The sequence below is a fragment of the Bison bison genome, unplaced genomic scaffold (assembly GCF_000754665.1).
Source record: "Bison bison bison isolate TAMUID 2011002044 unplaced genomic scaffold, Bison_UMD1.0 scf7180017864456, whole genome shotgun sequence".
In the NCBI taxonomy this organism is placed as follows: Eukaryota; Metazoa; Chordata; class Mammalia; order Artiodactyla; family Bovidae; genus Bison; species Bison bison.
Window position 1 is genome coordinate 27,980,529 of NW_011495018.1, and position 11,876 is coordinate 27,992,404.

The window sequence follows — 11,876 nt, forward strand, 5'->3', positions numbered from 1 at the left end:
GGAGCCAGGAACAGAGGGAAAACCAACAGGGGTGGGGCGGGGGTGGGCAGCAGCAGGAGCCAGAGCGGCGTCTAGTCCCATGTCCTTCAGCATGGACCATACCAGAACAAAACCTAAAACCAAATTCCTATGCTTATCTATAAAAGTTAGAAGGAATGATAACATCACCATTAAAACAACTGAAAGCTTTCTTTTGTAAAACTTTTCAATGCTAAAACAAGCTTAATGACACAAAAACAATGTGTTTCTAAATTTTGCTGGCTTATATACTACATATGTTCTAGGTCTGGCCTGTGGTGTTTTAAAAAGAGTCCTCAGGGACTTCCCTGGTGTTCCAGTGATTAAGACTCTCTACTTCCAATGCAGGGGGTGTGGTTTTGATCCCTGGTTGGGGAACTAAGATCCCACATGCCCTGCAAAAATACAATTATACAAAAGTGTTCTAAGCATTGTGTGTGCTTAGTCACATCCGACTCTTTGGGACCCCATGAACTATAGCCCATCAGGCTCCTCTGTCCATGGAATTTTCCAGGCAAGAATACTGGAGTTGGGTTGCCATTTCTTACTCCAGGGGAGGGATCGAACCCGTGTCTCCTGCATTGCAGGCACATTCTTTACCCACTGAGCCATCAGGGAAGTCCACATATGCCCTGCAGAGTGGCCAAAAAAAAGTCCCCAAGGGAGCACCTCTCTTCTATACGCATGTTGCAGGTGAGAACATGGCTGCCCCAAAAGAGAGAGACTGGCCTAAGAGCACATAGGGAGTTAGGAGCTCAGATGCAGTGAGAATCCAGGTCTCTAACTACCCAACTTGTATTCCTGCCATTCAGCGGCTCAGCCTCAGGCAAGGCCAGAACTGATTTTCCAGCTTCTGGGAAGGTGGTTCCCTTGAGTGAGGCATTTGAAGCCATCCTATGAATGGGCATTGCTCCCATACCTGCACCAAGTCCATGCCCACGAACCACAGGAAGTTCCGGTGGCGTGCCAGCTGCTGGAGGTACTGGCCCAAGGTGATGCTACCCGCCTCCTCGCCGCCCACAAGCAGCTCTTCTTCACATAGGCTACGGGGCAGAGGGGAATCAAGAACAGCTTAAGCTGGGCCAGAGACATCCCCCACCCCAGGCAGCCATCCATCAGCCAGGAGCCCCAGCATGGCAATCAAGCCCAGCAGAGTGCTGGCCACTCACCCGTCATTCACAGCCATGGCTGGGCACCCCGGCTCCCTGCCGGCCGCCTCAACCCGCCGCCTCAGCAGCCGTGCGGCCCCCACAAAGCCCAGCCCAGAGCCAGTGGCCAGCGCCAGGCAGAAGGCGCGGAAGGAAGAGAAGTCCTCTTTGTTCCAGAAGGCGTAGGAGGCAAAGACAGACAGGGAGCCGGCCGCGCTGAAGAGGGAGCAGTAGAAGTTGAGGTGGGTGCGGTCGTGGGCTGAGAGAGCCAGGTCGGCCAGCAAGGCATGATGGTGCAGGTCTACGAGCGTCAGGAAGCCGTCGTAGAGGCACAGGCACAGCAAGAACTGCAGCCCAGCAGGCGCCCAGGGCACCCAGAATGCCAGGAACGACAGTGCCAGCAGCGGCCCATGCCAGCCCAGTGCCCGCACCCGTGCCAGCACCACAGCCCGTGAGGAGAGCCCAGCACCTGACCTGCCAGGGAGAGGGGGGCCGTTGGGAGATGCCCTGGCAGCCCTGGCAGGCCCCACTCCCTGCCTGAACTCAGGAAATGAGAAGGCCCAGCCAACGGCTGGCAGTGGTTTCCCTTTCTTTCCCCACCCCACACACAGGCAGCGGTCCTCCAGCCCTGGGGAGGGGGAGGTGGGAGAGGACCAGTCCTGAGCTTTCCCCAGGAAACAAACCGGGGTTGGGAGCTGAGGAACTGACGGTCACTCAGCCAGCCGAAGAGGGGGTCGTTGAGACTGTTCCAGAGGAGAAACACGGTCTGTGGGCAGAGGGGAGACGGGTAGGTGGGCTCCAGGCGGCGTCCTCTCCAGGGCTTTCCCCACCCCAGCCTGCTCGCCACCCCTCAGAGATGATGCCAGCTTTCCTGCCTGCAAACAGGTGCTCAGGTCAGTCCCTCTGCCATAACCCACAGCCACTGCCCCCATCAAACTCCCACCATCCAGGGCACTGCTGATAAATACATGTGAATATATTATAAGTGTGCATACAGTGCCTGGCTCACAGGACAGAGGACGGGAGAGTTGGCATAATCCCCACTGAGGCCTCCAGCTCTACCTTTTCTTGCTGAATCTTAGTGGGCAAGCCAGCTTACCCTCTGCTCCTGCCTGGGTAGGACCCTGCCCTGCCATCTGCCCAGCTCCCACCCGGGCTGACTGCCCCAGTGCTGGCCTACCTCTCCAACCCAGAAGGCAGCTTTGTCGATCTTGTACACTGAGACAAAGGTGTCCACGTAGTAAAGCAGGAACACGTTGTGCAGGACAGAGACAAACAGGGCCAGGGAGCCATAGACCACAGCCGTGGGCAGGCCCAGCAGCCAGGCCCAGGGCCCACCCAGCCTCATGGCGGCCAGCCCAGCCTCAGCCCCAGGAGCACTGAGGTGCGCCCATGGCCATGGGCATTCTGGCCATACTTGTCCCTGGGGAAGAAGGAGCCAGTTAGCTGCAGGGATCAGAGCCACCCCTGCTCCTAACCCCAGACCTCTGAGTCATCTCACTGGGAGAAAGTTTGCACACAAAACTGGGGAATCGCCAGTGGGAATCACCAGCTAAAACAATGCTGGACTACATACCACTATTAGGGAGTAAAAGGAAACTGATAAAGGCGTGGGAAGAGAAGGCAGACAGCTAGCAAGTGCAGAGTCAGGTCGCATGCTAGAGCATCTTCTTTCATCCATATTCTAACCTGACAGCCCTGGGCCTGGGCACACAGTGTGCCTACAGTAGAATCTCGGGCAAGCTAGTTAACCCCAGCCTCAGTTTTCTCTTCTGTAAAAGGGAAAAGTGGGTGATCATGGCTACTCAGAAGAATAAAAGGATTAAATGAGGTAACTCACATTAAGTGCTCAATAAATATTGGTGGTATCATTATCATCTTTATAAAACCCATACAAAGTTTACAGCACTGTTCCAATATTATAGGAGAGCAACCCCAAGCTCAGAGATGGTTAAGTCATTTGCCCAAGGTCACACAGCATAAAAGTAGCAGACTTGAACTCTGGCCTGTCTGGCTCCAAAGCCTTTTTTTTTTTTTTTTTTTTGCCACTTGACCTCCCAAACTGGATTACTGTGGGGTGCTGGGTAGAATGGAGAGACCTGCCGTGATGTCAGGTTTCACAGGGATATAAGAGTGATACGATATGATAAGAGTCCACAACTGCCCATGCACTTTGATTCCAGAAACCCCACCTTAAGGAACTAACCCCAAGAGAACATGTACAGAGTTGTTCACAGCAGCAACATCTAAAAACAGCCAAAGTTGGACATAGCCCAGGAACACAACAAAGGGACTGGCTCAACAAGCCCGATGCTCTCCACAAAGGTCAAGTACGTGGGCAGCGTCAACAAACGGGAGAGAAACTCAAGGACGTGTTACTTGAAAGAACAAAGGACAACACACGGGCCTGCTCCGGACCAGGCCAGCTCGTGCAGAGACCAGCAGGCCAGACTGACCATGGATTTAAAAGGAAATAAAAATCCAATTCTCATTACTGAAGTGCTTCTCATACTGTAATGTGCTTCCACGTCACCTGGGGACTTGGCTCAAATGTAGGTTTTTACCTTCACAGGTGTGGAGTGGAATCTGAGATTCTGCATTTCTAACAGGCTCCCAGGGGGCACCGATGCTGCTGGGCCATGACCACACTTTAAGCAGCCAGGCATTAAGTCTATCTGTCTCTTTTTTTAGATTCAAAGTTGTTGTTCTCTTTTCAGAAACATAATCCCATGTGTGCCTGTCTGACCACCCGCCTTCTCCGCTCACCAGAGGGAAGCTATAGGGGCTTTCTTCTCTCAAACTCCCTGTAGCTAGTTGAATTAGCCCCAGAGAGATAGGTTCAAGTCCTAACCCCCAGCACCTGTGAGTGTGATCTTATTTGGAAAGAGCTTTACAGATGTAACACATTAAGATGAGGTCTGAATTGAGGTGAGCCCTAACCTAAGGACTGCTGTCCTCATAAGGAAAAGGAAATCTGGACACAGACACAGACACAGAGAAAGGGAAGACAGCCATGTGAAGATGAAGGCAGAAATCTGAGTGATGCAGCTATGAGCCAGAGAACACAAAGAATTGCAGGTAGCACAAGACAGCCAGGCGGAGGCAAGGGAGGATGCTTTCCTAGAGGCTCCCTCCAGAGGGCGCATGACCCTGCTGGTGCCCCGATGCTGGATTTCCACCCTCCAGGAACTGTGAGGTTGTTTTAAGCTACCTGCTGCTGCTGCTGCTGCTGCTGCTAAATCGCTTCAGTCATGTCCAACTCTGTGCGACTCCGTAGACGGCAGCCCACCAGGCTCCCCCGTCCCTGGGATTCTCCAGGCAAGAACACTGGAGTGGGTTGCCATTTCCTTCCCCAATGCACAAAAGTGAAAAGTGAAAGTGAAGTCGCTCATTCGTGTCTGATTCCTAGCGACCCCATGGACTGCAGCCTACCAGGCTCCTCCATCCATGGGATTTGCCAGGCAAGAGTACTGGAGTTAAGCTACCTAGTTTGTGGCAATTTGTTTCGGCAGCCCTAAAACTTATGCACCTCCTCAGAGGCTATCTCCTCTTGAAGCCCTCGTGACCCAAGCCTACCCACAGGCCTCATTTACATGTCTGCATCCTTACACACACATATGCAGAACAGAAACTCCTGTTTCCCTATTAGAGTCAGGCCCTGGAGAACCAACTCAGACTCAGTCCCTAAGTGGTGACCCGCCCCCGACAGGTCTTGCTCTTGCCCCATGAGTCCCCAGGGCTCTGCTTCCATGCCCAGCCTTCAAGGGCCTCTATAGTCCAGCCTCTCCTGGCCAGTCCAGCCCAGCTTCCCACGGACCTTCAAGCCTCCATCTTCTCTGGCCAGGCCTTTGTTCTCAAGGGCCCCTGCTACCAGAAGCGCCCTCCACATATCTTCGTTTCCATCTCACCTGTTCCTCAGGTGCCATGGCCATTAGAACTCCAACTCCTCGTCCCTCATTGTGCCTCCAGCCCTGCACACATTCTCCCACCTGCCCGCACTCCAACCTGACGGTGGGGTTCGCCAGCATGGGGCCTGTGTTCTCACCCTCTACCTCCATCTCTGGACTCAGCCATCCTTGCTGTGGGAGTGACTGGCTGAGGAGATAGAGGCTCTGCAGGGAGAACAAGGAGGGACTCTCACAGGGTCTCTCTCAGACTCACTGGAAGCTGAGGTGGTCACTCAAGAGGTCAGTATGCAGCCTCCCACCCCCGTGCCAGCTTTGTGCCAGTCCACATCTTAGTGATGGAGGAAGAAGGAGGAATGGCCAAAACTACCTGAAGGCGTGCATGCTAAGTCACTTCAGTCGTGTCCGACTCGTGAGATCCTTTGGACTGTAGCCTGCCAGGTTCCTCTGTCCATGGGGATTCTCCAGGCAAGAATACTGGAAAGGGTTGCCATGCCCTCCTCCAGGGGAATCTTCCCAACCCAGGGATTGATCCTACGTCTCTTACAACTCCTGCATTGGCAGGCGGGTTCTTTACCACTAGCACCACTTGGGAAGCCCGAACTTCCTGAAAGCAGCCACTAAGTCTGTGAGAATCTCTCCCTGGCCAAAAGGGTCCCGCCTTGTCCAAAAGCAGGACGATATCCATGGGGCCTTTAAGCCCCTGAAGAAGTATTTGGTGGGAAATATTGTTTTTTCCCACAGACTTATTGAGGTATAACTGACATACAGTAATCTGCACAATGGAGAAGTCTCTGGTGGCCTAGGGGTTAGGACTCCAGGCTTTCACTGTCGTGGCCTGGTTTCAATCCCTGACTGGAGAACGGAGATCCTGCAAGCCATGTGGTACAACCAAAAAACAAAAAAAGAGAGAGAGAGAATGGAAAAAAGAACCCTTCCCTAGATAATAATACTCTGCATATATTCAAAGTGTATAGTCTGATCAGTTTTGGCATGTGTATGCCTGTGAAACTGTCACAGTTGAGATCAGGAATATATCCATCACCCTGAAAGTTTCCTTGGCACTTTCCCAAGCAATGTTGTGGAAAGAAGGCACAAGTGGAGGTCTCCAAAGGCCCAACTCCATTTCCTACCCATGTGACCTGCAGCAATTTGGTTAACCCCTCCATGCCTGTTTCCTGAATTGCACAATGAAGCCAACCTTCCTAAGGCTAGGGTCAGCAGTCAATGAGAAGATACTTCGACATAGTGAGCACAGTAAGTGCAGTGAGCACCGGAACTTCACAGACTATCACTATCAAGCCTCCCAGACCGTCCATATCCACACCAGGATGAGATGGGGATTCACCTAAAGGTGCTTTGAGCCTATAAAGCACAGTGTATGCGTCTGCTTTTACCCTTAACTCAGGTCACCTCCTCTGATTCCCCAGGGCCTTTCAGAACTCCCCTCCCTCACCTCGAAAGCCTTTGTCCAGAGGGAGTGAAGCCTCCTGGTGCCCTACCCAGATGTCCAGTGACCTGCCCTGGTTACTGGAGGTGGACTCTATAGGCAAGGCCCCCAGCTGCCAGCCGCCAGCTCCCTGCACCCACACTGGGACAACAGTAGAGGAAAACCTCAAAGTGTGGTGAGATGGAAAAAGTATGACTTTTGCCATCAAAAGAGCTTGGTTTTAAATCTCAACTGCACTTCCTACTAACTGTACCCACAGGTAAGGTCTGAGCCTGTCTGAACCTTGGTTTCCTCACTTGCAAAATGAAAGTAAGTGCCTATCTTTACAGGAATGCAAGGAGGATTGACTGGTTTGATCTCCTTACAGTCCAAAGAACTCTCTAGAGTCTTCTCCAGTATCACAATTCGAAAGTATCAATTCTAGTCAATCCTAAAGGAAATAAACCCTGAATATCTATTGGAAGGACTGATTCTGAAGCTTCAATACTTTGGCAACCTGATGCCAAGAGCCGACTCATTGGTAAAGACCTTGATGCTGGGAAAGACTAAGGGCAGGAGGAGGCAAGAGAGGATGAGACAGTTGGATAACATCACAGGCTCAGTGGGCATGAGTTTGAGCAAACTTCGGGAGATAGTGAAGGACAGGGAAGCCTGGCATGCTGCAGTCCATGGGGTCAAAAAGAGTCAGACGTGACTTAGTGACTGATCACCAACAAACAAAGGGAGTATTAGAGCACCGACAGAAATATGCGGAGAAACTGGCTTTTGCTTAGGCTCACTTAGATCAGAGTAAGAGCACGGGAATATGCAGGTAATCAGGTCCTTCTTGTGGCAAGGGAGTTTGAGGAGGAAAAAAAGCACAAAAGGTAAAGTCAGAGGAGGAGGGCCTGCAAGAAGCAGGAGCATATACAGTGTTCAGGGGGTACCAGAGACAAACCCGTAAACCATGGACTAGATCTAGAGGCAAAGCACCCTGCCCAGGTAAGCCTTTGCCCAGGAAACAGAGCTGTGGGAGGAGCATGCAGGGCACTCAACGGTCTCTATTCCAGATGGTATTGCTCCATCAGTAACTTCTTCCTCTGCTAGCCCTCCCCACCTGTTGGTGGTTTAGTCACTAAGTTGTTTCTGACTCTTGCAGCCCCATAGACTAGAGTCCACCAAGCTCCTCTGTTTATGGGATTTCCCAGGCAAGAGTACTGGAATGGGTTGCCACTTCCTTCTCCAAGAGATCTTCCAGACCCAGGGATCAAACATGGGTCTCCTGAATTGCAGGCAGATTCTTTACCAATTGAGCCACCAGGGAAGTCCCACCTGTTAGGGAAATTAAATAAATAGTCCTGTTTAGGCTTCAGAGACAAGGCAGACCAGGTCTCTGACCTTGCTTCTAACCTGCCTGGATACTGCCCTGACTGTAAGTGCCTTGACTGCCTGCTGTGAGTGGAAGCTTTGTGGCACCATAGATAAGATAGGGGACAAATCTTGAAATTGTTGAACCCATAGAGCGGCTCTGACCAACCAAGTCCCAGGCTTAACAACATTCCACGTTTTACATGACAAAACAAACAGCATTAACATAAAACCAGAGCTGCTTTTGCTCACAGACTGATGATGATTATCAGTCTGCGTCCAGGGATTATGAGCGGGAACTCTGAACTGCAATTTTTGAAGTCTCACCCACAAAGCGGATGGGATGCCTGGGATCTTTTCACAACTGGGACTCCAGCTGTGCTGTGTCATGGGACTTACCAATGCTATCTGAGTCTGGATGTTGGTCAAAACTCAATTTGGTGATGTATCCTCTGCTGTTTCTCTCTCGTTTCTTTTAATGTTAGTATATCAAAAGTAAGTTAGATAATTCTCTAATAAATACTGGTATTATTTATTCATATATAACAAGAGGATTATTTTGTTAACAAATCCTTTGAACCTGAGACGAAAGTGAAAACTTTCCGCAAAACACCACCCCCAATCCACCCCCACAGAGAGCAACAGCCCTGGCTCTCTTGGGAAGGAACAGCTTGGGGCCCATACTAGCCTAGCTGTATAATGTGACTGAGATGTCCTGTAACCTGCAACCAGCTCCACCCTTACCTTGACACCATGAGAGAGAGACTGCTGGAGGCTCCACAGCCCATCCCCCACAGCGACAGCCGGTATGGTCCCAGTAGTGCGACCTTGAGCCAGCCACTCCCTCCCTCGGGGCCTCAGTTTCCCCATCTATAAAGTGGGGATCTAAGCCAACCTCTTAGATTGCTGTGGGGCTGAAACGCATAAAGGTATATAAAGCACCAAGCCTAGTGCCTGGCATTTAGAAGACCCTCAGTAAAATGTAACTATTCCTTTTTTTCATTTCTCTGAAGTTTGGCTTTATGATCTCTAAAGGATTTCAGTCTGTGTCTTCTGGCAGATTGAGGATTGAAGTTGTCTTTTCAGTACGAAACACTGATGCTTCTCATTGCCTGGAATATCCTACCATCTTTCAAATTCTTTTTTGAATGCCACCTCCAACCTTAGTTCATGTTGTTCCTTCCACCTAAAACACTCTAGATATAACTACATACCAGTTCTCAGGCATATAAGATATGCCTGGTTTTTACACCTATCATCATGTATCCTTATAACTTGTTACTATTTCTATCCTTATCTTATAAGTGAAGAAACCAAGACTCTGAAGGATCAGTAACTGGCCCCAAATCACAGAGCTATTAAGTGCTGGAGCCAAGATTGAAAACAGATGCTTTTGAGCAAAAAAAAGGAAAAACCCTCAGCATTTCTCACATCACTTTGCCCATCACAATCATTATCAAATCCTGCTTATCTGAGAAAGGGCCAGTTCAGTGGCACAAACCTTCTCAAGAACACCAAGTTAGATGTTCTCTCCCTTTTTCAGGTTCCTTGGCTGAATCCTCTGTGCTGCTGCTGCTGCTGCTGCTGCTAAGTCGCTTCAGTCGTGTCCGACTCTGTGCGACCCCAGAGACGGCAGCCCACCAGGCTCCCCCGTCCCTGGGATTCTCCAGACAAGAACACTGGAGTAGGTTGCCATTTCCTTCTCCAATGCATGAAAGTGAAAAGTGAAAGTGAAGTCGCTCAGTCGTGTCCGACTCTTAGCGACCCCCTGGACTGCAGCCCATCAGGCTCCTCCGTCCATCAGGATCCAAAGGTCTCCCTAACCCTTCTCCAGCCTCCAAGCTCCTTATGGGCGGGGCCAGGTCAGACCTACCCCTGATTTCTACCTCTAGCCTCCCCCAGGCTCCTTCACCACATATTGGCCTTTTAATTAATACCCAGTGGGTCAACTTGCCCCTAAAAGGCTCATATGGACATCCCCAGCCCAAGGGGGGAAAAAGCAGCCATAGGAGGAGTGACACCCCCATATCCCACTGTCCCCCTCAGCTCTTCATTCTGCTTGACTGTGGAAGTCAGAAAGAAGCAACCTGGGAAAGCCTGATGTGAAACGTGGACAGCAAGGCAACAGGTGAACAAAGAGGAACAGTGATAATAACAAAATGTAACATTTATTAAGCCTTCACCAGGTGCTAAGGAAAACTGATACAATATGGAGAGTGAGCTCAGGACAGAAAGACACCAGATTAGGAAGGGCTTGGAAACCACACACAAGATAAGTCTCCTGAGGACAACAGAAAGGGACGTGGGGGCCACTGGGGTGCCCGGGTGACAGAAAAAGATTTTTAGAAGAATTCCACCCCCCGCATCTTTCAAAAATGCTCCCCTCTTCACCCCATCAGGCTCCTGGGAAATAACTAGAAAAGCACGGAAACAAGAGTAGCTCCCTGCTCTTTGAACCAGCCTATGGTGGGCAGGGAGCTGATAAACTTGGGAGAGAAAACCAAGTGGGCCAGATAGGGCCCCCTGGGGTGAGGGGCTCCCGAAGGACTGCAGACTGTATGAGAAGCAATTAGTATGGAGGGGAAAAATCTACTAGTAAGCATTATTTGGAGTTGGGAGCCCTGCAAGTCTGAACCTTATCACTAACTAGCTATTCACTAACTAGTTTATTCCTATATCTGCAAAGCGGGAGAAAAATTCCATTCCCTGTCTGTCCCCAGGGGGTATTAAATGAATTTTAAAGGTATAAAACCCTATGCAAATATTAAGGGTGTCCTTTTTTCAACAAGGTGACCTTTGAATTGTCTGCTGAGTTTCCTGTTTCACATCCCCTTTGTCTCCCTGTTTAGTCTTCCCACAACCCCTGGCAGGGCTGTTGGGGAGGCCCACCCTGGAAGGGTGCCCACTTTCCATGCAGTGACTAATGGGCCCATCCTCTTTCTTAGGCTAGAAGTCAATTTCACCCTGTTGGGAGTTGGAACCATTTCCTTGGAGGGTCAGTAACTTCACCCCAAGACCACCCACCCGTTCCAAGCCACAGAGGAGTCTGGGATCAACCATGGTGCTGAACCATGTGGTGGCTCTCCAGCCTGTCTGCACATTAAAATCACCCGAGGAGCTGCTCAATCAAACCAAGGCCCAGCCTCACTCCCGACCAATTAAATAAATTGGAATCTCTAGAGAAGGGGCCCAGCATCGGTGTTCTTTTAAAGCTCCCCTATAGGTTCTACTACATCACCAGGGTTAAAGGCCATTATGTTAATGAAATGGATCCCGGCCTAAAGCTGCCGGCGACTCTAGGGAGTCCCCTCTGCAAGAATTCCATCCTCACCCCTTGAGCTCAAGCTTTTCCCACCCTGACCCAAGCACTTTCTCAATCCACAACCAGATCACTTCAGGAACCCCCGAAGACAGCCCCCAGGACTCCCAGAGCAGACAGCACTCCTGTCCCCCTCCGTGTGTCCTTTGTGTCTGACTGGCCCCCAGTCCGGCCCGCTGCCCCCTAGCCCCTGCCGCCGGCCAGCCGCTCACCGCAATTGTGGCACGCGAAGCCTAATCCCAAGGCTGCCGGGAGCCAGCTGCCAGCCAGTGCGCCTGCGCGCGGGCCGCCTGTGACTTCTCCAGCCTCTTCTTCCGCCCCTACCCAGCGATTGGCTCCGCTCGGCTCCTGGGACCTCAGTTTAGGCAGGTGCTGGAGCCTGAGGCTGTCGCCGCCATATTTGTTATGGGCCTTTGCCCTTAAGGATCAAACAGAGGATGTGCACGCTAGCCAAAAAAACGGGGCAGGTTGCCTGAATTCCTGACTCTCACCTCCACGAAGGCTTAATGTCACTTCAGTTCAAATCAACTGTTCTTCTGAGAGCTTCCCGTCCTCTCCACCCTCCTTCCTATTAATTCGGAGAATGAAGAGAGCTCAGTGCCTCCTTCAAGCCTTGTCATGTGACTGGATGCACAGCTGAGACAGATAAGGAGAGGGCGGTGGCACGACCTGGAACTCCCTGAAGCTGG

At 51.1% G+C, this 11,876-nt stretch overlaps 1 protein-coding gene across 3 annotated transcripts in view; it reads right to left on the reverse strand.

Moving 5' to 3' along the window:
• Positions 1–11,492, reverse strand: part of TMEM180 (transmembrane protein 180) — a 17,156-nt gene extending 5,664 nt beyond the window's left edge. For 2 of the 3 annotated variants that reach the window (XM_010859437.1, XM_010859436.1), the window contains exons 1-5: positions 11,400–11,492; positions 2,347–2,589; positions 1,850–1,932; positions 1,188–1,640; positions 938–1,061 (exon numbers count right to left, since the gene is read on the reverse strand). In XM_010859437.1, the coding sequence (XP_010857739.1) occupies positions 938–1,061; positions 1,188–1,640; positions 1,850–1,932; positions 2,347–2,514 (828 nt within the window). In that variant the 5' untranslated portion in view covers positions 2,515–2,589; positions 11,400–11,492. The remainder of the gene's footprint in view (positions 1–937; positions 1,062–1,187; positions 1,641–1,849; positions 1,933–2,346; positions 2,590–11,399) is intronic. The other variant, XM_010859438.1, reaches the window with a different exon arrangement.
• Between the last annotated feature and the right edge of the window lie 384 nt (positions 11,493–11,876).